This window comes from Lepus europaeus, chromosome 3 (genome assembly GCF_033115175.1).
Source record: "Lepus europaeus isolate LE1 chromosome 3, mLepTim1.pri, whole genome shotgun sequence".
NCBI classification, from domain to species: Eukaryota; Metazoa; Chordata; class Mammalia; order Lagomorpha; family Leporidae; genus Lepus; species Lepus europaeus.
The window spans coordinates 11,013,320-11,039,568 of record NC_084829.1 but is presented as its reverse complement, the minus strand read 5'-3'; the positions used below and the strand labels follow the sequence as shown (position 1 = coordinate 11,039,568).

Below are 26,249 nucleotides of genomic sequence, written 5' to 3'. Positions count from 1 at the left end.
TATCAATCCTTTTCCTTCAATCCAGAGAATTCCTCTGTTTAAGTTACCTGTCAGAGGGGGATGTGAGAGGCCAGAGCCACGCCATGACAGGCTTCTCACAAGACAAAGAAACTGGCTAGGCCCAGGACACTTGCCCTGTGATGAAACCTGACACCGGACAGTCCTTGGTCCCACAGGGCCAGGTGGGGGCAAACAATAAGGTCCTTGGTCCAGCAGGGCCAGGGGAAAGAAGGAATGCGGGTGTAATACTTGTTTGCCACGGGGACTATAAAAACCCCCGGGGAAAAAAAGAAAGGGGTCTTGGTCTCCCAGCACGGTGCTGCATGGGAGGCCAGGCCCCAGCATGCTGGACCTACAAATAAAGTCCCTTTGTTCTTTGCATTTCGGTGAGTCTTGCTGGTTCTTTCTATCTGGGCGATCCGGAACACAACACTCTGGAATGGTCAGAGTCTCAGGCCTCTACCCCCTTTCTATAACTGTGGTTAGTGTCACTGCACAGAACTGCTTCACCTCTAAAACCCTAGTCTCTAAACACCCTATTCCACCCATTACTCTCACAATAGTTATTTTACCTTTGGTTGCTACTCTTTTCCATTCACCCAGTTTATCAGTGCCATTCTGATCTGATCTCTAACCACCCAGCCCAATCCCAATCTCCAACCATTTGTAATGGCCTTGCCTGTCAAACACAACTTCCTTACATAGTCTAACTGTGGCACAACCCAAGTTTCCCACTCTACACTGCTGGAGAAAAACCACTGGGTCCCCAGCCACTGAAATTCATGGTTTCCTATCTGGAATGCATCCTCAACCTTTTAACCAGGCCTTGTTCAGTTTCTTGTCTTCCTGGTGGCTAATATTAAAAATGTGAACATTATCTATGGTAAACGGATCAAAGCAATCTTGAATCTTGGAGATAAGAATGATAAATGCAATAATTCAGGGTTTTTTTTTGTGTGTGAGAGTTTTACTTACTTATGTCAGTAACTTCCCACTGTATCAGGAGCGGAGCTCTCCAAGAGAGAAAAACCCAAGAAACTTGTCAAAATGGAGTATTTAAATATATATATATATATATATATATATAAATTATTTGAAAGGCAGAATTACACAGAGAGATGTTCCATCCACTGGTTCACTCCTCAAATAGTCACGACAGCTGAGGCTGGGTTGGGTCAAAGCCAAAGCCAGGAGCCAAGTTCTTCCTTTGGGTCTCCCATATGGATGCAGGGGCCCAAGCACCTGGGCCACCTTTCTCTGCTTTCCCAGGCAGGGAGCTGGATGGGAAGTGGAAAAACTGGGACTCAAACCAGCAACCATATGGGATGCTGACATCGCAGGTGGTGGCTTAACCCACTATGCCACAACACTGGCCCCTAAAGTGCAGCCTTTTAAGCACAATTCCAGGGAGCAGAATAGCTAACAATCAAAGAGAGGACAAAACCCATCAGAGGGTTGGAATTATAATCCTGTCTAGCCTGCTTGTGGTAAAACAAAGGAGCCATCGGATAGGGGAGATAGGAAACTTCAAAACTTCACCTTTCCAGTCTCATGACAAAACTAGAAACTCAGAGGGGTGCCACTGGCATTTTTATCTTGCTAAAGGCAGCTTAAGGGGCCGGTGCTGTGGCGCAGCGGATTAACATCCTGGCCTGAAGCGCCGGCATCCCCTGTGGGCGCAGGTTCTAGTTCTGGCTGCTCCTCTTCCGATCCAGCTCTCTGCTGTGGCCTGGGAAAGCAGTACAAGATGGCCCAAGTGCTTGGGCCCCTGCACTCGTGAGGGAGACCTGGGGGAAGCTCCTGGCTCCCGGCTTTGGATCAGCACAGCTCTGGCTGTTGTGGCCAATTGGGGACTGAACCATGTGATGGAAGATCTCTCTCTCTCTCTCTCTCTGTCTCTCCTCTATGTAACTCTTTGAAATAAATAAATCTTTTTTTAAAAAAAATAAAGGCAGCTTCAGAGGAGAATAATTTAGCTCTAATGCTGTATGTCCTTTAGGTTCTGAGTCAGTTACTTTCATGGCACTAAGGGCTACTAACTGCTGTCTTCTGGATTCTTACACATTTTGAAAAATGAGCTAATGTGTGGCCTATCAGTAAAAACAGCTGTACCCTTCATACTTTATCAATGAGACAAAAACAACTTTTGTTTTCATTTTAATTTATTCTGTGTTTAAAGTTAAAACATCATAAACCACAAAAGCTTTAGATATAGTACTGACCAGTTTTACATCATGTTATACAAAGGTATTATTAACACGCTATTAACAGTTCTAAATCCTTATAAATCTACTTGTCAAGCAGCAAGTGATAATGCCTCATAGCACAGCACAGACTGTTTCTTTTGGGAAATCACAGCAGCAGTATTTGATGAATGGTTATGCATAGAACTGACTTGGAGGGCGACGTTAAACATCCCTCATAAAGCAGTAGTACGTGTGTACTAACACCTGGAACAGGTAACTTGTACTAACATAAGGTAATATATTACACTTTAAGCTTCAAGTTAAGAACTCTAGCACACTTTAGAAGCAGACAATGGGTGCTCGAGTGCTGGACTCCAAACCAGAGCCCCGGCTTCATTGTCTGGAACCAGTGAAGACTGCTCCATGGCTTTTTAAAGTCAACTTCAAATATGAAAGCACCTGAAATTCAGTGAAATCCTAAAGTTACATCGCAGGCTACGTTTTACCTTAAAACACACCTTTTGAGAAAAACTGGCTTTAAAAAGAGCATATCTTTGACTTGATTTCAAAAATTGTTTCTTTAAAAGTAAAAATGTACAACTTTCAAACTTTCAATGCTTCAAGATGCCATATATGAAATCTATTATGCTACATATCCCATATATCAGTAAAATATTTGAAATGGTGCTTAAACCTAGTAACATAAAAAAAAAGGGCCACCATGTTTGTCTCTGATGTGTTTTTTTGTTTGTGTTTGTACTATGAAACTGCCATTACAAAATTCAGTGAGTACTCTATGTAGTGTGATGTGAGTATTCGTTCACACGAATAGACTAGATTTAACAGTGCTACACAATATTTAGTGCTTTTGGCATTTACATTTTAGCAATGTTACTACACAGGCAATTCTTAGAAAAAAAGTTTCAGAGACTAAAGAAGAAAGAATGGTCAGTTGGGATGGAAATAAAACAACCCATCCTCAAAAGGTGGTGTAGTTAATCACCATCATTCTTTGTGAGGGTTCAGAAAAGACTGATGCTTGCATGTGTTTCTAATGCTCTTAACGTTTTAAACTTCAAAGTTAACCACAGGCTAGTCTACCCCCTACTGAGAGACTGAAAATGCAGTTGTGCTGTAGTTCTGGTAAATTCAGTTACAAAAACACTAGAACAGGAAAAAGAACAAAAACATTACACCACCCAATTCATTCTGCATTGACTGTTTATCTTCCCTCTCTTAGTGGTCTTAGAAACACGTACTGAAGCTAAGCGTCTTCTGGGATGCACAAACAAGAAGCTGTAAACAAATGATTAGTTTATAGACTCTTCCTGTTGGCATCAGCCTTTTCTCTTTACTCTCCCTAAGGGATTGTTAAAACCTGGCAAGTGTGAGTTATTAATATACAATTAGGTACATTTCTCAAGTAAATTAAGCACAGTACTTCTTAAAATTCTTATAAAATGAGACATGCTTGAAGCATAAATGTCAACAAATAACACCAACATGTATACCTTCAAATGAATCAGTCTGTATTAGTTTAGGCTTGACTCGTGTAGATTTCAGGGAAGAGGACTACATCAGCCATAAATCTCTAATACTGACATGATAGAAAGCTTGTCAGCGACGCAAAGTTTTTCAGCAACTATTATCTAAAGGTTAGACAGCCATCATAAAGCAGAATCCACAGTTCAAAGCAGTAGTCTATGAAAACTTAATTTAAATATCCTTTCAAACCTAGGTATTTTGGCATTTCTCTCCTAACTGATGCTCACTGCTCTGTTATGCCTTACAGGCACATGAAAATACAACAGTGCTTCCACTAAGGAAATGAAGACAGGCTTGTGCTCCACTCTCAGCTGCTAGAACCTCTCCCCTACACACAAACAAAAACTAAAGCTGTATTCTGTGAATTCCCTTTCTGCACGCCCAAAGGGCTACACTATCAACAAAGAGGTGTTCACCAGGAAAACCTGGAGTGGAGCAGTGAACTGTTAGCTGTCAGCATGAAGTACGAGGTCTCATACAGCATCATAAAAGAGAGGTATGATGAGTTGTCAAAAGAAGGAGGCTAAAAACATTAAAAACTTGGATTAACAAAATGAGTTAGCCTTGCATTGCATTTTTACACAAAGCAAGTGACACTGAACAGGAAGACTGTTTCATCCCTCTCTCTCTCCCCCTATAAACACTCCTTCCAAAGTTCAGTTAAAACACACACAGAAACCTGGCAAGAGTAATTTTAGAGTTGTGGGTATTTTCCCCCACTCCATTTTTTCCTCCTCAATACGCAACACCTTTGAGGTCTCGTCACCGAATTGTTGTTTGTGAATCTGCACAACCTAAGCCTCGAGCATAAAGTTCTCCCATACAAAGGGAGTAACCATTCCTACTCTTCCTAAAGTAGAAGATAGTTCTTAGACTCCTACTCTAACATGTTGAATAGATTATGCAAAATGTATTTCACAGATGATAACTATTTTACCATTGTTAAGAGTCAGAATTAAGTTCCCTAATAAAAACTAGCTATCTTGGGAAGAAACAAATTTATGAACTACCATTTTTTACTTAATCTAAGATATTCTCAATAGTTAATACTAGATGGATCATCATGAAAAACAACTGCCTATTAAACTATGACACGATGCTTTCGTATCACAGAAAATGTTTATTTTATAATTACTGAAACAGTGTTTTTACAGTTACACAGATTTTTATCACATCGCCTTGTGCCTATGTAATGAAATGTGTGAAATAAATTGGTTAAGTTATAACTATGACTTCATATTCTGAGTCCAATTCTTCCGAATCACTTTTCCAATCACAGTCATCGATGTTTTCAGTTTTCCACACCACACGGCCCCAGTGTCAGCAAGAGCATGGGTGACGCAGCATTTCCCAAAACAGAGCTCTACCACTGCATTCTCTCTAAAGCCAATGGGAAGCTTTGGACAAATCAATGTTTGGTGCCTTAACGACAGTCCTGTTTGACGCATGAGTCGGTCACACCAGCCTCTTGTTGCTTTCGCTTTTGTTTCATCGATGCCAAGAGTTTTGGCAGTTTCTCCGGCCTTCAATTGCATCGCCTGGCATGTGACAGGCAATCCTTTTGCACATGTCTCACTCACAAAATGTAGTACAGCTTTGTCTATCTTTGGGTGCCTGCCTTTCTTAGGTCTGATAAAGCATTTTGTTGTTTTGCAAGAATATATGGAATTGTGGTCGTTCCTCCAGTGACGAATATTTGCTTCACTAATATCAAATATACGCCCAGCTGCTCTGTTCCATGCTTTTCTACTACATACACAATAACTTCTCATTTCAATGCTGAATCATAGTGTAATCTTTCTGAAGACATTTTAAGCCAATTAAACCTGACACCTTTGATATCAATGATACACACGTGGGTTAAGGTGATGACACTGTGACAAGCTGTAGGTTTACACATGCACAAGCTAGAATAATTACATGGCTATCACCTGGTTGACAGTAATGAGATGCACTGCCATGTCAGACATGTTCAAATGCAAAGAAAAGCACACATTTTAGGACTCAGAAGGTATGGCTTGTCAAGCCTATAATGTTAACCAGATTCACACCAGCACAGAGAATAAACAAGCCCAAGAGCCAAGGAATACGTGAATAAGTAGAAAGCTAATGAAGCAAAAGATTACCTGTAAGATGAAATTTGCAATGGTCCAATTTGGTTTTTACTTCCCTTTATTTTTATATGGCTTACATATAAATCCTTTTTTGACTTAGACTTAAAATCCAAGAACAAATGTTCTTTAGTCATTCAGTAACTTTCAAAGCCAAGCCACTGATGGCACTGATGGCAGAGGCTTGCAACTGCCCGTCCTGACGCGCGACTGGGGTCAGTGGCCTTCCTCAGCCGGCGCCCTCCTTTGGCGAGCAGATCGGATCCTGTGCGAAGAGGCTGAAGTGTCTTCTTCAGTTTCAGAGCCTGAAGGCTCATGGTCTCCTTCCTGGGATCCTGTGTCTCCCACTAGCTCCCGCAGAAACTTGAATTTAGACAGAAAAAGGTGCCATACAAAATACCAACCTAAAGAAAGATGGAAACATTAAGAAGTATTATTACAAACAATGTTATCAATTCAGAACACTACAGTTAATGGGGGGGGGAGTTATATTACAAAACAGTATATATTAACAAATATATGATGATTACTATATATTCATATAGCTTTTATTAAGCCTCTGGATAAACTCTGGGAGCTTACAGTGGTGGCAAAACAGTTTCTGCTCTCATGGAATTTAGAATACAAGTTTGGTCCATCAATAATAAAAACTATGAGACTACAGTACCTAAATAATGTTTATTATATTAAAGTCAAATTTTTAAGAGCATTTTTCTTGAGAAGAAAGAATAAACTTTGTGTGGACATTCATATCTCAGTACTATTGACTAAAAGCAATTTGCTTCAATCAGAATGCAAAAGACATGAAATTGCAGGAATCAAATGCACCATACAAAAACTTCTCAGTCAGGACCATGCCTATTCATAAGTTTCCAGACACAGTTTTCATGGAAAATAAGTAATTTTTAAAAACTACATGATGAAAGAATAAAGTTTGAGTACTGGTATCTTGATTTCAAGATCTTTAAAAAAAACTTTTAAAAAGTATATTTTAAAGATCTACTTATTTATTTGAAAGGCAGAATTACAGAAATAGAAGGAGAGATATAGATCTTCCATCTGTTTTGCTCCCCAAATGGCTGCCAACAGTCAGGGTTGGGCCAGGCTGAAGAAAGGATCCAGGAACTCTATCAGGTCTCCCACATGGGTTTCAGGGGCCTAAGTACTTGGGCCATCACCTGCTGCCTTTGGAGGCACATGTGCGGAGAAGTGAATCGGACGGGGAGCACCAAATGCGATGGGATACTGGCATGACAGGTGGCAGCTTTCCCTGCTGTGCTACAACACCAGCCCCCAGAGTACAGGATTTTCATGCCAAAGTCATTACCCAAAAAATTAAGGACTGTAAAAAACTTTGCATGCCAGTTTTTTTTTTTTTTTGATGCCTCTACTTTAAACACTCTGGATTTACTGAGTAGCAACAGACTATAGTATATTTTGATGACTAGCATTTTGTGCCAACAAAATCCAGCCACCTTTTCTACTCCAATGTTAATTAAATTAGGCCAAGGTAAATGGGTAATATAGGAAAGATTCTAATTTTACTTCTTTCTTACATTCTCTGGGGAAAAAATTAACATAGACTCCATGACACTAAAAGATAACTTCAGATATTTAACATCTCTGAAATTTTTGCTTTCCTTTTATGCAAACTGTTAGCTTATGCTACCTGAAAAACACCATTACTCATAGTCTTGGTCATCTGTGTTTGAGCAAAGCACCAAACTCTGTAAAACAGGATTTTAATGACTTCCAAATTAGCACACTGCCCCTCCATCTAAAAGTCTCTGTGAAACAGGCGTGCAAATTCGTGGAAATAATGCCAGGGAAAGACTCAGTTCTAACAGAGGATTTCCAAAGCCATTTTGAGCAATCAATGAGAAGATACCTAAGAGGTTTAAGTGCCTGGCACTCAGCTTTCTGTGAAATGTTCAATTGACATGAGCTATGGTTAACCCTTTGGCAGTAGGATCTGAGGTGACTTCTGTTGTTTTTTAAATTGTCTATTTTTAAACTGATATGACTGACATATCATAAATTCAGTGGTTTTCAGTACTGTCACTAACCCCAGAACATTTTCATCAAACCCAAAGAAACCCCACATCCATTAGTAGTCACTCTCCATTTCTAGCAGGTTAATTGCTGTCAGGGAATTATAATCCAGTTCAAAGACACTGGTCTTGACCTCACAAAGACCAAAGATTCCAACAGCAGCCACCAGGTGTGAAAAGAGTGAGGAAGGTGACTGAAGTCTATGACTGGAAAGAGGCTATGGTGAGAGGCCATCAGCACTGGCATAGCACCTTTGGGATGGTTAAGACAATGCAAAGTCTCCCAGCACAGCAGTCTACAAAACGAAAAAGTGAGGATATAGTTGTCAGAGTCTCAAGATGTGAGGGCAATTACACTGGATTACAGACTCTCTCTTTCCCAATTTTAGTAAAATAAATTCCCTTCCCAATTTTTAAAAATCACTACTAGTGGGGCCAGCACTGTGGCGGAGGGGGAAGAGCCACCGCTTGCAGTGCCAGCAACCCATATGGGCGCCAGTTTGAGACCCGGCTGCTATGGCCTGGGAAAGCAGTGGAAGACAGCCCAAATCCTTGGGCCCCTGCACCCACGTGGGAGACTCAGAAGAAGCTCTTGGCTCCTGGCTTTGGATCGGTGCATCTCCAGCCATTGTGTCCAACTAGGGAGTGAGCCAGCGGATGGAAGACCTCTCTCTCTGCCTCTCCTTCTGTGTAACTCTGACTTTTGAATAAATAAATAAATCTTTTTTAAAAAATCACTACTAGTAGCCAAATAATGTAAGGGATTCAGTATCAAGTCAGAATTCAGAATGTGGGGGTAGGTGTGTGGCACAGGTTAAGAACCCACTCACGGCACCTGCACCCCAGACGAGATGCTGGGATTAAGTTTAGTCTCTGCTTCCCATCCAGCTTCCTGGTGTCTACTCAGGAAGCAGCAGAAGATGGCTAAAGTAGATTTGAGTCCCTGCCACCCATGTGGGAGACTTGGATGGCAGTCTTGGCTCCTGGCTTTGGCCTCATTCAAGTTCAAAGGTTGTGGACATTTGGGGAGTGAACAGTAAATGGAAAATCTCTTTCTCCCTGTCTCTCTTTCTCTGTCACTCTGCCTTTCAAATAAATAGAAATGAATGAATAAACATTTTAAAAACAAAGTGGGAGGCCAGCGCCGCAGCTCACTAGGCTAATCCTCCGCCTGCGGGGCCAGCACCCCGGGTTCTAGTCCCAGGTGGGGCGCCGGATTCTGTCCCGGTTGCTCCTCTTCCAGGCCAGCTCTCTGTTGTAGCCCGGGAGGGCAGTGGAGGATGGCCCAAGTGCTTGGGCCCTGCACTCACATGGGAGACCAGGAGGAAGCACCTGCTCTTGGCTTTGGATCAGCACAGCGCGCCAGCTGTAGCGGCCATTAGGGGAGTGAACCAACGGAAGGAAGACCTTTCTCTCTGTCTCTCTCACTGTCTAACTCTGCCTGTAAAAAAAAAAAAAAAAAGTGGGAAATCTTTAGGAAAGAAATCCAAACGTGATACCAATGAGAAAAGCTCCAGAGTTTGGAGTAGCAGGTTATGGCCACTCCATCTACTTACCTCTCGACCCAGACAGGCTAAATCACTCAGACTCTATACTGCTGTAATTTTTATCTCCAAATTCAAAAGATAAGCAAGCTTGAAAAGTGTGCCTATTTCTTCTCTTTTCTGTCTGGGTATAAGCTGTATGAGGCTTTGAGGGAAGCACACAGATATCAACACTGCTTCCCACAAAAACCTATGAGGTAGAGAATTCCACTAATGTAAAAAGAGAAAGTGGGGGCTGCCGCTGTGGCTCAGCAGGCAAAGACACTGCCTGCAGTGCCATCATCCCATATGGGCTCTGGTTCGAGTCCTGGCTGTTCCATTTCTGATCCAGCTCTCAACTATGGCCTGGGAAAGCAGTGGAAGATGGCCCAAGTACTTGGGACCTGCAACCAGAGGCTAGCTCCTGGCTTCAGATAGGCCCAGCTCTGGCCATTGCGGACATTTAGGGAGTGAACCAGTGGATGGAAGACCTTTCTTTCTGTCTCTCACTTTCTGTAACTCTGCCTTTCAGATAAATAAATAAATCTTTAAAAAAATTTTTAAAAATTGAATGATATGTTTAAAAAAAAAAAAAAAGAACAAGTATCCACTGTGCTTGGCTTTTTATAGTGACTTCTGTAATGACTAGGTAGGAGTGTAGGGCAGAGACACTACTGTAGTAGTTATAAGAATTGTAGTGGAGCTCTCTAAACTGAAAGAAACTCAACAAGTTGTCCTCTCAGTAAAATGACCAAGCTCTTACACAGTGGTGACTTGTGGGAGAGACTGAAGTAGGGAGTATCTCCATATCACAGTACGTAAGAGGGCAAGATCTGATGCCTCTATGTACTGTGGACCGATCAAAAATTTTAATAGCCAGAATGAAGGATGTTATTAAAAATGTCAGGCAGTTTATATGTAAAAACAACTATATACACAACTGGAAAAAGAACTATCATTAAAATCTCAATAGGTATATACCAGGAAAAAGTTTGACTGGAAAAGAAGAAAATAAGAGAGTTACTACAGTTTCAGATAAAACAACTAATATTTAATGGTTGTAGTAATTAGATATGAACATAATAGCCAACTTAAATTTAAAAGGACAGGGCAAGCATCATGGCACAGCAACACCTGCCCCCCATATCAGAGTATCAGTTGAATCCTGGCTACTCTGCTTCTGATCCAGCTCCCTGGGAAGCAGCAGGTGATGGTTCAAGTTCTTAAGTTTCCTTCCACCCATGTGGGAGACCCAGATGGAGTTCCTGGCTCCTGGTTCCAGTCTGACCCAGGCCCAGCTGAAGTAACCATTTGAGGTATAAACCAGCAGATGGAAGATCTTTCTCTATCGCTCTGCCCTTCATAAATAAATAAAACCTTAAAAAGGGTTGGAGGGGTGGGGGACGGGGAGAGACAGGTACTATGAGGAAATGCTTTGCATATATCCTAATGGACAAATTATTCAATTTACCTTCACTGTCCCATCACATATCTCTGTAATGTCACATTCCTTGTAGCTGACTAACAGGACTCTTGTATATACGTGGTAAAGACCTATCTTCAACCTGAGTCACCAGCCTTACCTTTAAAGGTATTCTTTTCCTTCAAAGGGAAAACACACTCCCAGCTTCATCTGACCCCTCCCTGCCCCACCCCAAGTAGTCTCTGCCCCAGAGGTTAAGGACCTCTGACAGTCATCCGAGGTCACGTTGTGTTGATGTTTAAAGGAAGCAAGCAGATCCCAGGAAGATGGAGTTTGGGGTAGACCTTGGCCAACAAAAGAATTGCCTGCCTGGGTTTCTTGGGTGGCTCCTATCGTGGCAATTGTCCTCTAGCATCTTAGTCCCTACTAAGGGTCGAGGAGACACAAATTTACTGGGGATCTTTGTCCAGACTGTCCTTTCCACTCCCCTTCAATCTCTAAGAGCACCATTGTCCTCTCAGGAGTAGGCCCTACAGCCATGTTCAGAGTACCTGCTCCTACCCCAGATAATGCATACTGGTTTTAGGGCTGACATTGACCTAAGGTGAGACAGAGAATCTAGATGGTTCTCTTGAGGATACGAGCAGAACAAACTTAGAAAGCTGTGGAAGCATCAGCAGTGTACAGAGCAGTAGGGAGGAGGGTAAAGTATGGAGGGAGAGAGGCTACACGGAGGACATCCGTTCATGAGAGCCTTCTCTTGTTCTAGTCCTGTGGTCTCTGAGGGATCCCGTTGGCTTATACCGAAATTTTCCTTTTTATTTTTGGTTTAGCTAAAGCAGAGTAATGTTACTTGAACTAAATGCTGTTTTGCTGAAACAACAGGAGATGAAACATATATGTGACTTTCCACTTTTTATTACATTTGTCAAGTTCAGTACAAATAAAATGCCATAGGTGAACATCCCCAGATGACTGTGACACACATGCAGGTTGAGGAGACAGAATCAGGGTGGAGATGCATGAGTGCTGTTGTCCATCTATTACAGAGACTGGTCATGGAGAGAAGAAAGAGGTGAGCGTGCAGTACCCGTGGGAGGGGCTGGGGCAACAGAGACTAGAGGGCCTGTCCGTGAAGACCCGCTTGCAGAAAGAGCACTAAAGACACATTAGTATTTACTACCAAGACCAGGAGCTCAAGGGGAGCTATAAAGAAAATGTGCAGACCTTGCAAACGGTGGGGGTAACGCTGCACAAAGACCATGGATGTAGGGAATGATCTAACAATCTGTCCCCTGCAAAACCTGCACACAAATCATTGCCAAGTTAACAGCAGTAAGATAAGGCCTTTAAGAGATGATTGAGTCTGGGGCCAGCACTGTGGTGCAAAGGGTTAAAGCCATGGCTGCTCCACTTCCAATGCAGTTCTCTGCTAATGTACCTGGGAAAGCAGTGGAAGATGGCCCAAGTCCTTGGGCCCCCGCACCCATGTTGGAGACCCAGAAGAAGCTCTTGGCTTCAGCCTGGCCCAACATCAGCAGCTGAAGTCATTTGGGGAGTGAACCAGTAGATGGAAAATCTCTCTAATTCTGCCTTTCAAATAAATAAATAAATAAATCTTTAAAAAAAGAGAGTGAGAGAGAGATGATTTAAATCTTGAGGGCTCCACCTCCCATGAACATATTAATGCTACTTTCACGGGAGTGGGTTACAGATTCGAACACTGCTCTGTCTTTGTGTGCTGGCTTCCATTTCTGCTATGTTATGACATGGCACAGAGACCCTCACCAGACACCTGTGCCATGCTCTTGGACTTCCCAGCCTCCAGAACTGTGCAGTACAAACTGTACAAACTTCTACTGTTTGTAACTTAGCCAGCCAATGGAACTGTTATAGCAGCAGAAAACAGATGAAGACAGATGGTCAGAGGTTGGGCACAGGGAGTGATACCGTCTTTGCTGCAAGGAGAACTGTGCCTGGTTAACAGAATAGTTGGCTGTAGCACTTGGGTATCTGGAGTGCATTCTCTTTTATACTATGCATATAAAATAAGTGGAAAGCTACCAGTGTAAAATTAAGCATCACTAGTCATCTGTTGGTTGTTAAGAGAACAGCAAGCAACAGGTGTGTGCATGCAGGTGTGCTTATTTGGAGGGAGAGAGGCATCACAGTCACAAGGGACAGACTTACCGGTTCAGATATCTAACTCCAACTCACCATCAGAACAGCTTAGCATAATCTGGACTCTAGGCCTAGTGACTCTCTCAGGTGTGGTTATGTATTTTGGAGGAAAGGGGTTGTAGAAAGAAAAACCACTAAATCCCAGGCTACCTTTTACTGAAAAAAACTTCTCTCTCATACTGTAACTGCAGCAGACAGGATTTCTCAGGGATGCACAGCTCACATGATTCCTCCCACCTAAACCCAACAGGCACATGCCAGAAACTGCCTACCTACTCTTACCCTAGGGGCACATGTTTTGCCTCAAGTCCTGAGATCTACTGAATGAGAAATGGGAGGGAGAGAGAGAACCAGAGAGGTGAGAAGACAAGGACTGTCCACAGTTACGTGTACCTATAATTAGACATTGATGCTGACTGTTAAAACAAGCATGGCAGTTTTTCAGCTTAAAAGGCAAGTCTGTGCCTTGCTCTTCTCGCACTGATAAGCAGTAGATGTCAGAAAAACTGGCTGGCTACAGAGGGTGTGTACGCTGAGATAATCAAATGAGCACTAACGTGTGCACCAGTAAGTAAGCACTAGGTTGCAGCATGAATTCCATGAAACACATTGTACACTGTTTCTCTACGCAAGATCAATGTGCTGGCAGCAAAGGGTAGTGACGGCAGATGAACCCCAGTGATGATCACTGCCCTCAACACACCACAAACTCAGGGAAACCAATGTAATTTCACCTTCAATTACATACTTCTTAGGTCAAAAGTGCTTTGACATTCAACATCTTACTTAACACCCACAATCCCTCTGACTTAATTAGACCAGCAACCACTATTGTCATTTTCTAGATAAGAAAATAAAAGCTCAAAATGACTCCCAACTACAGAAGAGACAGATTTTAATAGTGTATCAAATGTCTCAGATTTTCGAGGCAAGGACATGGGGAAACACAAAATACTACTTAGGACTCTTGAAGTCAGGAGAACAGGATTTCACCACCTACTACAGCCTGAACATACTCCTTTGGATTCTTTTATTGAAAATCACCAACAAGACGGTGTTTGAAGGTGGAGCCCCTGTGTGATGACTGGCAATGATCAGGTCATAGGATGGAATGCTCAGGAACGGAATTAATGCATTTACAAATGACACCTGGGAGCTCGCCACCCCTCCCCCTCTGCCACAGGAGCACACAGAGAAGACTGTGGTGCAACAGGTTAAGCCACTTCTTGCATCCTATACTGGAGCGCGGGTTGGGTCTGCTTCCCTTCCAGCTCCCTGCTAAATGTGCCTGGGAAGGCAGCGGTTGATGGCCCAAGTGCTTGGGCCCCTTCCATCCATGTGGGAAACCCACATGGAGTTCTGGGCTCCTGGCTTCAGCCTGGCCCAACCCTGGCCATTGCAGCCATTTGGGGAGAAAACCAGTGGTCCCCAAAGATGGAAGATCTGACACTCTGCCTTTCAAATAAATAAAATAAATCTTAAAAAAAAAAGATGATGAAGCAGGTAGCCAAGTATGACCCAGGAAGCATGCCCTAACTAGATACTGAACCTGCCTGTACCTTCATCTTGGACTTCCCATCCTTCTAGAACTGTGAGAAAGAGATTTGCTGTTTATAAGCCACCCAGACTATGGAACTGTCAGAGAACCCTGAACAGACTAAGATCCCACTCAAGATCTTTATAGCACAACAGCCCACATGCAATTTAACCCCAAAGTCTTTTCTTTGTAAATTGCTTCTATGAACACAAAATAAAAGTCCCCCTCATGCCCTCCTCATGAAGCCCCAACCAACTGTGGTTTGGAGCTGCCCAATTTATGAATGGCCATTCTCTCAAATAAACCCTTTAAAAAGCTAATGGCACATAAACTTGGGCACCAAGTTTATGTTTCAACACATCTTCACAGGTTGTAGGAAAACCAATGAACTAAGTTATCTGCCAAATTTGTTCAAACTTGTCAGTAATTAGCAAGTTTTATCTTATCCCACCGTTATCTCTGAAATGTATACTATCCTAGGTAAAATCATACTGAACCAAGAAGTTTAAATTTCTAAAACCAGATTTAATTGTAAAAGCTTATGTTTCAAACAGCATCTAATTCATTTTTATTCATATCTCAATATGAGATGAAAGGGTACTTCAAAAAGTTTGTAAAAGCTGAAATTAAAAAAACAAGTGTTTTAGGGCAGGGGTTGTGGCACAGGGGTTACAAACTATGTTTGGGTTGCCTGTATCCCATATCGGAGTGCCTGAAATCAAGTCCTAATGGCACTTCCAATCCAGTTTTCTGCTAATGTACACCTTAGGAAGCAACAGGTAATGCTTGAGTCCATGTGTTCTGACCACCCTTGTAGGCAACCCAGATGGAGTTCCTGGCTCTTGGCTTTGGTGTGGCCCAGCCTTGGCTGTTGCAGGCATTTAGGGAGTGAACCAGGAGATAGATCTCTCACTCACTCCATCACTCTACCTTTCAAATCAATAAAAATGAATATTAAAAACAAGGTACTTTGAAATTCATACATGGTTTTTTCATAATGTTTTCTGTGAACTTCCTGATGATCTCTAGTATGCATAATTCCAAAACCTCCTGTATCAAAATAAGCTTATCTTTTAATTCCATTTTTCCATGAACTGTTTGAAATATCCTCACAGATAAGCAGAAACAGTTAATCTGCAGTGTCCCCAGATCCATTAGTTATAAAATTGCCTACTTGCAAATCACACAGCTTGTAAGTGGCAGTGCTAGCTGTGTGTCTGGATCACACAGGCACAGCTCAGCCTGAGGCCAGCTCTGTTTACTCTCTTAATTTCTTGATTTTTCTGGGCACAGCAGGAACATAGGACTTGGTCCTAGACCAAGCCTGCAAATTACGGTCTGTCTAGGTATGTAGGGCCAGGTTGAACTAGGTGTCACAACCAAATCAACCTCCAGAGAAAGGAGGATCTTACACCAGACAAGGAACTACTTTTCTCTCTTCACGTAGGCCCACACTGACATTCTTCTAGGACCTATGCTGACTGGGTTCAAAGTCCACATGCTCTGTAGTCAGTGGGAGACAGAAGTAGCATCACTGTTGCCACCCACACTGTCAACACTTAACACCAACTTCCTACTAGAGCACCCTACAGAATCTGTTTGTTTTTAAGATTTATTTATTTACTTGAAAGGCAGAGTTTACGGAGAGAGAGATCTTCCATCCATTGATTCACTCCCTAAATGGCCGCAATGGCTGGAGCTGGGCTGGTTCAAAGCCAGGAGCCAAGAGCTTCTTCCGTATCTCCCACATGGGTGCAAGGGCCCAAGCACTTGGACCATCTTCCACTGCTTTCCCAGGTCATTAGCAGGGAGCTGGATCAGATGTTGAGCAGCTGGGACTTGAACCAGTGCCTATATGGGATGCCAGTGTCACAGGCAACTGCTTTACAGGCTACACCACAACACCTGCCCCAGCCTTCAGAATCTTAAAGTTCCTGCTACAAAACACTCTTAGCTCCTCATTGCCTATAAGGAAAGAAAAACATACAAAGTGGCACAATCTAGCCGTCACTTGCTCCCAAATTCATCTATTCATTCAAATATTCCTCAACAACTGTGTTCCAAATACCATCCTTCTAGAAACACGTGTCCAGCGATAATGAAGTACTACAGGAAAAGACAGCAGAGTAGGGGAAGGAAGCCATGTGAGTACAAGGGGGTAGTATCTTACAGGGAGCTTAGGGAGGCCTCACTGACAACTACAGTAACAAAACTGCCACTGACTAAGTTGGGGGAAAAGCAAGACCTGAAATACAGTTGTAGATATACTAAGCTTGAAACGCTCAGCTAAGAGGTTTTATAACCCAATCTCCAGTCCCCTACCCCTCCCGGAGGTGAGGGCTTGGGGATGATAGCATCCACCCTCTCTACTACTTGTTGTCTTTCTGGTGATCAGGCCCCTCCTGAATTGCCTAGGGGTCACCTCACCGAGTCACCTCACGGGCATAAACTCGAGTGTGGTCAAGAGTCCTTTTTTTTTTTTTCCCCTAGCATCCACGTTTTTATTAATGTGAGTTTTAAAAAACAAGCATCCATGCCTGTGTAGGGGGTGAGAGTGGGGCAGGAAAGTGAAGGAATTCTGCTGAATCGGTAATAAAGCTCCAGGTTCATCCCCAAGAGTCTTAAATGACAAGACACTCCTATCACCTGAGATAATCCAAGGATATTGGGGCTCCAAGGGTTTTGTGCCAGAAACCAGGGACAAAGACCAATTCTATCTATTTTTTATATTACCCCAGACATGCACTCAGGGCTGACTGCTCTGGGAGCCTGAGGCAAAGGGAAAGTTGGCTTCTGTTTGAAAGGAGAGAGTACTCACAAGGATTTCCTGTGGAAGCACAGTATACCTACATGAGTTAGAAGAACTTCCAGCATCTTGCAAGTGATTGGTGAAAGGAACAACTAAGCTGTAACCCCTTCAGAATTTGTGGTTTAGTGATAGAACTAGATTTTAGTTTTCTTTGTATCTCAGATCAAGCTTACAAGAGATGCCCGAATTTTTGTGGGATGAATGGTATATGACACGAGGCCCCTTGAATGGGAATGAATGAGAAGGTAAAATTACCCCAAAGGTTTTGTGCATAAACAGAAAAAAGAACAAGTGTTAAGGGAAAGTTTTGTGAGACTAGCAGAAAAAGTTTTATTAGAGTTACTCGTCATGTAGGAGTGTGTTCCCTGGGTATAAGGTCCCCAAGGACAGAGACAATGCTGTATTCATTTTTGGACACTTGTGACCACCATCAACAACAAACACACAGGGTTCAGTAGTACATTTTGACTAAATACTATAAAGGTTATCCATTTTGAAGCAACTCTGTTCTATACCACACTTAAGACTCATTATGACATTTTAATTCAATAATTTATACTGAGGAATATTTCTTCATTCATACTTCAAACACAAGAGGGCCTACTACATGCCAGGCATGATTCTAGGATCTAGGGAGAGAGTAGTGAACAAATGAGATGAGGCACCTGATTTCAAGGAGTTTACATTCTAATTGGAGGTGGCAATGAAAATTACAGCTCCTGCACAGATCAGGCTAAAAGTCAAGATGGAGTTATTCACAGAGAAGTTCCTGGTCACCAAGTTGTTTATCTGACCTTCCAAAAAATCAGGATTAGAGTGGTAACAGCCAAATATCCCAAACACACTGGTTTCAATTGGCACGATACTCAAGCTTCCTCTGCCTTCATGCTAACATACAAAAGGAAACCTGAGGTAACATGATGCCAGCCAATCAGTTCTTTTTCCTCTTGTTCTGTCTTCTTGTTCCTGCCTTCAAGGAGTCACTTTGAAATGACCAATTCCCAATGCACTGAGGCCCAACAGCCAACTCTTATGCTTCTGCTTTCTTTAGCTATAAAAGCAACCTCTTCTAAGGACATTCAGAACAGTTATTTGGTTTCAGGGAATGAGGTACTGCCCAATTCTAGCACTGAAAATAATGCCAATTAAGGTCTTTAATTTGTTGTAATTTTGTCCTTTCACAGGGGGAAACAAATAGTTCAAGTCAAATAGTGCCAAGTGCCCTGAACACCGAAGGGGAAAGCGTGGCCAGAGAGGCCCTCTCTGAGACGACGTTTGACATGAACCTGGATGAGGAGGAATGGCTACGTGAAGAGCCAGAGGGAAACTGAGGCCTTAGGCCGGCCTGTTCCTAGAATGTTGGTAATGAGGCAGGGAGAGATGAGGTCAGAGAGGCAGATGGGGGCGATACCACACAACTCTTTGTTGGTCACAGTGAAAAATCTGGGTTGTATTTCAAAGGAAATGGGAAGCTTTTAAGCCAGAGCCATGTTCCTAAAGATTACTCTGAGGACAAGCGGTACCTGGTCTAGCTAAAGCAAAGGAAACAAAAATCCAGCCGGAGGGGGTGATTATCAACTGGAGCCAAAATGCAAAGAAGTGCTGGCGCTGCGGCTCAATAGGCTAATCCTCCGCCTAGCGGCGCCGGCACACCGGGTTCTAGTCCGGGTCGGGGTGCCGGATTCTGTCCCGGTTGCCCCTCTTCCAGGCCAGCTCTCTGCTGTGGCCAGGGAGTGCAGTGGAGGATGGCCCAAAGTCCTTGGGCCCTGCACCCCATGGGAGACCAGGAGAAGCACCTGGCTCCTGCCATCGGATCAGCGCGGTGCGCCGGCCGCAGCGTGCCAGCCGCGGCGGCCATTGGAGGGTGAACCAACGGCAATGGAAGACCTTTCTCTCTGTGTCTCTCTCTCTCTCTCACTGTCCACTCTGCCTGTCAAAAAAAAAAAAAAAAAAAAGAGAGAGAGAGAAAAAAAATGCAAAGAAGTATGGAAAGTTCAGGGGCTAGTGCTGTGGCGCAGCGGGTTAAAGCCCTAGCCTGCGGCACCAGCATCCCATATGGGCAGCAGTTTGAGTCCCAGCAGCTCCATTTCCAATCCAGCTCTCTGCTATGGCCTGGGAAAGCAGTAGAAAATGGTCCAATTACCTGGGCCCCTGCACCCACAGGGGAGGCCAGATGGAATTCCATACTCCTGGCTTTGGCATGGTCCAGCCCTGGCTGTTGCAGCCATTTGGGGAGTGAACCAGCAGATGGAAGATCTTTCTCTGTGTCTCTTCCTGTTTCTCTGTAACTCTGCCTTTCAAATAAAAACATCTTTAAAAAAAATTCCATCAAAACAAGTCTAAAGCAAACAAGCAAAAAGAAAAAACAATTACAAGGTGAAGAAAAACACTTTTATTCAAAGAAACAACAAACAGTATAATCAATAGAGAGATAAGGTACTGCATACACACAGTAAGAATCAACACTACAGAAAATTTGACACCAATAACAGATGATAAAACTAAAAACATTTCTCAGAAGAAAGGGAGAGGTGGGAAATAACATAAAAAGTAGAAAATAAAAAGGTAAAGGAATCAGCCTAAGATGTCCAACATCCAACTGTAGAAAGAAAATGGAGGGACAATAAATATCAGAGATCTAGCAGGAAAATTTCCCAGAAATAAAGGGAAAAAAATCTGAAAGAACTCAGAAAAATGAAAGAGAAAGAGACATGCACGCCATAGAATATTAAGATGTTTCATAACACCAATGATAAACGGGCTATACAAAAACAAATCTAGAAAGAAAAACCAAATCACCCATAAGGACACGGGTGCTAGAAATCAACAGAAAAATAATTTTTAAAATCTGAATGAAAATTATTTGCAATCCCAAATCTATTCACGTTAGCAATCAAAAGGGTAGATAATAGACATGTTCAGATATTAGCTCAAAACTATTTTCTATGCATTCTTTCTTAGAAAGTTGCTAAAAAATGTGCTCCAACAAAACAAGAATATAAGCTGAGAAAGAAAATGGCATGAGATCCAGAAAACAGGGTACAGAGCAGGATATCAGAGAAAGTACAGCTTTCTGTTTGAGAGCAACAGCTGTGGAGAAGGAAGCAGACTGGGTGGAGGAGGAAGAAGAGGAGGATTTACTTTGAAAATATGGGAAGCCGGCGCCATGGCTCAACAGGCTAATCCTCCGCTTTGCAGTACCGGCACACCGGGTTCTAGTCCCGGTCGGGGCGCCGGATTCTGTCCCGGTTGCCCCCCTTCCAGGCCAGCTCTCTGCTATGGCCCGGGAAGGCAGTGGAGGATGGCCCAAGTGCTTGGGCCCTGCACCCGCATGGGAGACCAGGAGAAGCACCTGGCTCCTGGCTTCAGATCAGCGTGATGCGCCGGCCGCAGCGGCCATTGGAGGGTGAACCAATGGCAAAGGAAGACCTTTCTCTCTGTCTCTCTCTCACTATCCACTCTGCCTGTCAATAATAATAATAATAAAAAGAAAATATGGGAAATATAATTCATGGTTGTGTGGAAGGGATAATGGAACATTTGGAAGGTATGAATAACAATGGGTACACATAAAAGAAGTAATACTAGGTGAATTAAAAGGCAATTATTAACTTCCAGAAAAATGGAGAACCATAAATGAAAGGTGTCATCAGATAATATACTATGGGATCAGCAGGTAATAATATTTACAAAGTCCAACTATAAATACTATTGTTATCCAAATATTGCATTAATGGCAAGAAGTTAATACATAATGCCTGAAGTTGCAAAATCAATAAATAGTGATGAATATATTATTTAGAAACATGGAAATACATAAGAGAATACTGAAACTAAGGGTTGAAGGGAACTGCTTTTGTTATAAGTACTACTGATTTTCAACGTTTTGTTTTCGCTGAAAACTTTTGATATAGTATCTTCTTAATAAAACACTCTGGTTAACATGTAAAAAGTGGATTATAAGGACTGGCATTGTGGTGCAGCAGGTTAAGTTGCCACCTGCACTGCCAGCATCCATACTAGGGTATATTGGAGTGTTGCTTTGAGTCCCAGCTGTTCTGCTTCAGATCCAGCTCCCTGCTAATGCACCTGGGAAGGCAATGGAAGATGGCTCAAGTAATTTGGGCTCCTGCCATCCTCACGGGAGATCTGGATGGAATTCCTAGCTTCTGGCTTCAGCCTTGCCCAGCCCCAGCTGTTGCAGTCATCTGGGAAGTGAAACAGTGGATGGAAGATCTCTCTCTCTCTCTCTCTCTCTCTCTCTCTCTCTCTGTTTCTCTCTGTAACTGCCTTTCAAACAAATAAATCCTTTTATAAAAAGTGGATTATAAAGAAAAGTGCGGGCTGGCACCGTGATGCAGTAGGTTAATCCTCCACCTGTGGCTCTGGCATCCCATATGGGCACCGGTTCTAGTCCCAGCTGCTCCTCTTCCAATCCAGCTCTCCGCTGGGAAAGCAGTGGAAGATGGCCCGAGTCCTTGGGCCTCTGAAACCATGTGGGAGACCTGGAAGAAGCTCCTGGCTCCTGGCTTCGGATCGGCGCAGCTCTGGCCATTGCAGTCATTTGGGGAATGAACCATCGGATGGAAGACCTCTCTCTCGGTCTCTCCCTCTCACTGTCTGTAACTCTACATCTCAAATAAATAAATAAAATCTTAAAAAAAAAAAAAGATGACCAAAAAAAGAAAAAATGGACTGAACAAACAAACTGGGGTCAGTGTTGTGGCACAGTGAGGTAAACCACCTCCTGCAATGCTGGCATCCCATATGAGCTTCTGTTTGAGTCCTTGCTGCTCCACTTCAATCCAGCTCCCTGCTAATGTGCCTGGGAAAGCAGCAGCTGATGGTTCAAGTACTTGGGACCCTGATACCCAGGTGGGATATCCGGATGGAGTTCCAGGTTCCTAGTTGTTGAGGCCATTTGGGGAGTGAACCAGCAGACGGAAGATGGAAGATGTCTGTCTCTCCCTCTAACTCTGCCTTTCAAATAAATAAATGAATAAATAAATATTTTTTAAAAAGTAGTTAGGAAATTCAGACAAGACAAAAATTATAATGATGGTGGTGGTGGTGTTCGTGGAGAATAGATCATATTTTGGTTTCTTTTTAAGAGTTAACCTGAGAAGACTTGCACAGGCAGTTGGTGTGCTGGGGAAGAGGGGGTAGGAAAGGTCAAAATCAAGGGATACCTAAGTCCTTGGCTGGAACCTCTGAGTGGAGGCAGGTAACATTTCAGATGGGAAAGACTGGAGGAAGGAACAGGTGGTATAAATCCAGAGTCCTGTTTCAAATGCATTAAATTTGAGATGTTTATTAGATCTCCCAGGGAATATCATTAAAGAACTTTGATCCATGAGCCTTGGGGCTCAAGAGTGAAGTGACAGTTGGAAACCTAAATCTTAAGAGTTAGTAGCTACAGTTAGTATTTAAATCTCTTGAATTGGGTAAGATACCATGAGGAGAGAACAGGTAGAAGAGAGAGAAAGCAGAAACACATTTGTATTCTAGAAAAGCACACGCATGTCATGGAGAACCAAGTATGCCATAAACTTTTATTTCAGATAGTGATAGGCACACAGATGTATAAGCTGACACCTGTAATTTATATACTCATGAAGCTACTGGGAATAATATATATTTCCTATACTAAATTGCAGTAAAATTTTTTTAGGGGATGAACAGCCAGGAAAAAAATTGTCCTTATGGTAGGAATGACACCATGCAAGTACAGTGCACAGAAGGCAAAAGAAATACTTCTCCTGAGAAAATGCTCAACTACACAAAACGAGTATGACAGGTTAAGTTCAATTAGCACTGATAAGCAACCACTAGCTTGGGACTAGGGAGGCCATTTGTTATTGACCTTGACAAGGGCAGCTTTTGGGAATGGAGGGAGTTGAAGCCATTTTAGAATGAATGAGGACTGAGAAAGCAGACATCTCCAATATAGACAAGAGACGGCACACCTCTGTAGGATCCTGCAATTTGAAACTCAGGGTTCAGGAGGCGCAATGAAGGAGTCTGCCAGAGGAAACAAAAGTTATCAGCCAATTCCTTGTGGCTCACTCCTGCCAGAGATTTGTGCTCCCAGTGCCTAGCAGGCATTCAACACTGCCTGCTGAACTGGATGGAATCAGAAAAGGGCAGAGCTCTTGAACCTGAGCTCCATGTTTGCGGTTAAGAAACGGGAGTCCATGAGATCTCTGAAATAAGAAAAAAAAAGAAAGGAAAAGAAAAATATCGTGCATTTTTCTAAGAACAGGGTTCACAGCACTCAGCAGATTCTCAGAAAGGCGTGTGACCACTAGAAAGAAAACAACTCTTTCAGGGCCTACACCTAAGCTACCCAGCTACTCCTGCCTTTCAGCTGGTGCAGACCCGCTACCACCCACTCCCTCCGAAATCCTACAGTAAAGCACTGACTCCCAACGTGACTGGATTTTTTTTTTAATTAAACTTTTATTTAATGAATATAAATTTTCAAAGTACAGCTTATGGGTTACAATGGCATCCCCCTCCCAAAATTTCCCTCCCACCCACAACCCTCCCCTTTCCCGCTCCCTCTCCCCTTCCAATCACATCATGATTCATTTTCAATTCTCTTTATATACAGAAGATCAGTTTAGTATATATTAGGTAACTATTTCAACAGTTTGCCCCCATATAGTAACACAAAGTGAAAAAAAATACTGTTGGAGTACTAGTTATAGCATTAAATAAGAGTGTACAGTACAGTAAAGACAGAGATCTTACATAATATATATATATATTTTAAATTAATTAATTTTCTATGCCATTTCCAATTTAACACCAGGTTTTTCCTTTTTTCGACTGGATTTTGAGATTAGACTTTTAAAGATGTAGTTAAGCAAAAGGAGGCTATAAAGGTGAGGGCCTAATCCAGTAACTGGTGGCCTTCTAAGAAGAGGTTAGGACAGACCCAGCGGAAAGGTAACAGGTAGGTCTCTGAAGAAACAGTCCTCCTGGCACCTCCATCTCAGATTCTAGCCTCCAGCAGTGTGAGCAGAGTACTGTTTAAGCTACCCGGTCTGTGGTATTTATCATGGTAGCCTTAGCAAAGTGATACAGTGCCTCAGTTTTTTAAGTCTGGTCCCAACCTTCCCTCCTCTCCCCAAGCCCCGACCCAAAACAGGAGGCTACTCCATCATGAGCTCTCCCAATCGCTACAAAAAAAAAAGCATTTGCATTACTTCTTCATGGAGCTAGATCTTGACCGTTCCAACCAAAATAAGGTATCCTTTGACTCGGTCCATCTCACCTCTCATCCCATGATGCTTCATAAAATGAAAATGAAGAAAAATGAGTAAAATTAAACCAACAGCTATTGAGAGGTGAGAGAGCGATCAGGCATTCTCATATCCCTAAGGGAAGTTTGGCAAATATTCTAGCCAATATACAGTACGGTCAGTATGTCACCCCCCTGCGTCAGGTGGCCACGTGTTCAAATTAGAAAGGATAGCGTGTCTCCTCCTCCCCCACATCCACACAAGTCACCAGGGATATGGTTCTCCTTACTTCAAGAATGGTAGACATACACAATTATCCTAAAATGCTGCTATCACAAGCAGGAAATTGAGAAATAATAATCTTTCTGATTATTCAACTGTTTTATGCCATCAAGAAAAAAAAAAGATGATTGTAAGCTACAAGCTTTAACTGTGTTGTCACAGTAAAGCAAAAAAAAATTTAACAGATATACAAGTATATAAATACAAATGCATATACAAGTATACTCTAAGCTCTGCTCTAATACTGAGCATTAATTAGTAAACCGTGTGACGAATAAGCGCTCCACTATTTATGAATTCTGACAGATTACTCCAACACCCTGACCCTTCAGTCCTTATAAATGGGCATAAACCCACTGACACCTATTGGAACTATTTTTCATTTTCACAACTGTTCAGCCACTTTGCTAAGAGACCTCCGGCGATGTTACTAGTAATAATAATATAAAAAGACCCCCACATGCCCTAGCATTGCCTTCGGAAGAAAATTTAACGTCCTCTCATCACGTGTACACAGAACAGACAGGTAGGTCACCCGACCCAGGCCGTTTCATTCACGGAGCTGGCGCTTCTAACTTCTGCCTGGCCTCCACGTCTCTGCTTGGAATTCAGTTTCAGCCTATTCCTCGAGGTAAACAAACAATTTCACGTGTGCTGGACAGAAACACACACACACACACACACACACACCCAACTCTGCCCCAACCCCCGGTCAAGGGAAGGCAGTGAAGCCCGATCGTTAGGGTCCGAGTCTGTGAAACGCGGTCACCAATCCGATCACCTGCGAATACAGGCCAAGGTTACCCCCGGGCGGACCGCGGTTCAGACGGACGCCGCCGGCGAGGCGATCCCGGGGCTCCCTCAGGACGCCCGCGGGCCCGGGCCGGGGCTCCCGCCCCAGGGACCGGACGCGGCCCCCGGTCCTCCCACGCCCGCGGCCGGCCGGTGGGCGAGCCCCGCAGCCCCCACTCACCGCACACCATCAGCAGCAGCACGATGAGCAGCGTGGCCACGAACACCAGCAGGGTCAGCCCGACGTTGTGCCACATCTTGGGAGGAGGACGGCGGTCGCCTCAGAGAGGCGGCGCGAGCGGACGGCGGTGGGCGCGCGCGGGCGGCCGGCGCGTGCGGGGCTTCAGCGGCGGGCGCCGGGGCGGCATGGGCGGCGGGCGCCCCTCGGCAGCGCCCCCCGGGGCGGCGCGGCGCGGAGACCGGCAGCTCGGCGCGCCGCCGCCGGCCCGAGCGAGGGGCTGAGGCGACCGCGGGGGCGTCCCTAGCCCCTCATCGCTCCGGGGAGCTGGGGCCGCGGCGCCTGGAGACCCCGGCGGTGGCCGGATGCGCTTCCATGGAGGAC

The 26,249-nt window shown here is 43.6% G+C and overlaps 1 protein-coding gene across 1 annotated transcript; it reads right to left on the bottom strand.

The window, feature by feature from the left end:
• Positions 1-2,154: 2,154 nt before the first annotated feature.
• SMIM13 (small integral membrane protein 13) lies at positions 2,155-26,023 on the bottom strand. Its single transcript, XM_062184595.1, has 2 exons — positions 25,869-26,023; positions 2,155-6,246 (listed from the first exon to the last, which is right to left on the bottom strand). The coding sequence occupies exons 1-2, from the start codon at positions 25,942-25,944 to the stop codon at positions 6,059-6,061; spliced, it is 264 nt and encodes an 87-aa protein (XP_062040579.1). The 5' UTR covers positions 25,945-26,023; the 3' UTR covers positions 2,155-6,058.
• Positions 26,024-26,249: the final 226 nt, after the last annotated feature.

Coding starts and splice junctions, on each gene's coding strand:
- SMIM13 (XM_062184595.1), bottom strand. CDS start 25,944: ATGTGGCACAACGTCGGGCTGACCCTGCTGGTGTTCGTGGCCACGCTG. Junction 6,247..25,868: donor GCTGCTGCTGATGGTGTGCG/GTGAGTGGGGGC, acceptor ATCTTTCTTTAG/GTTGGTATTTTGTATGGCAC.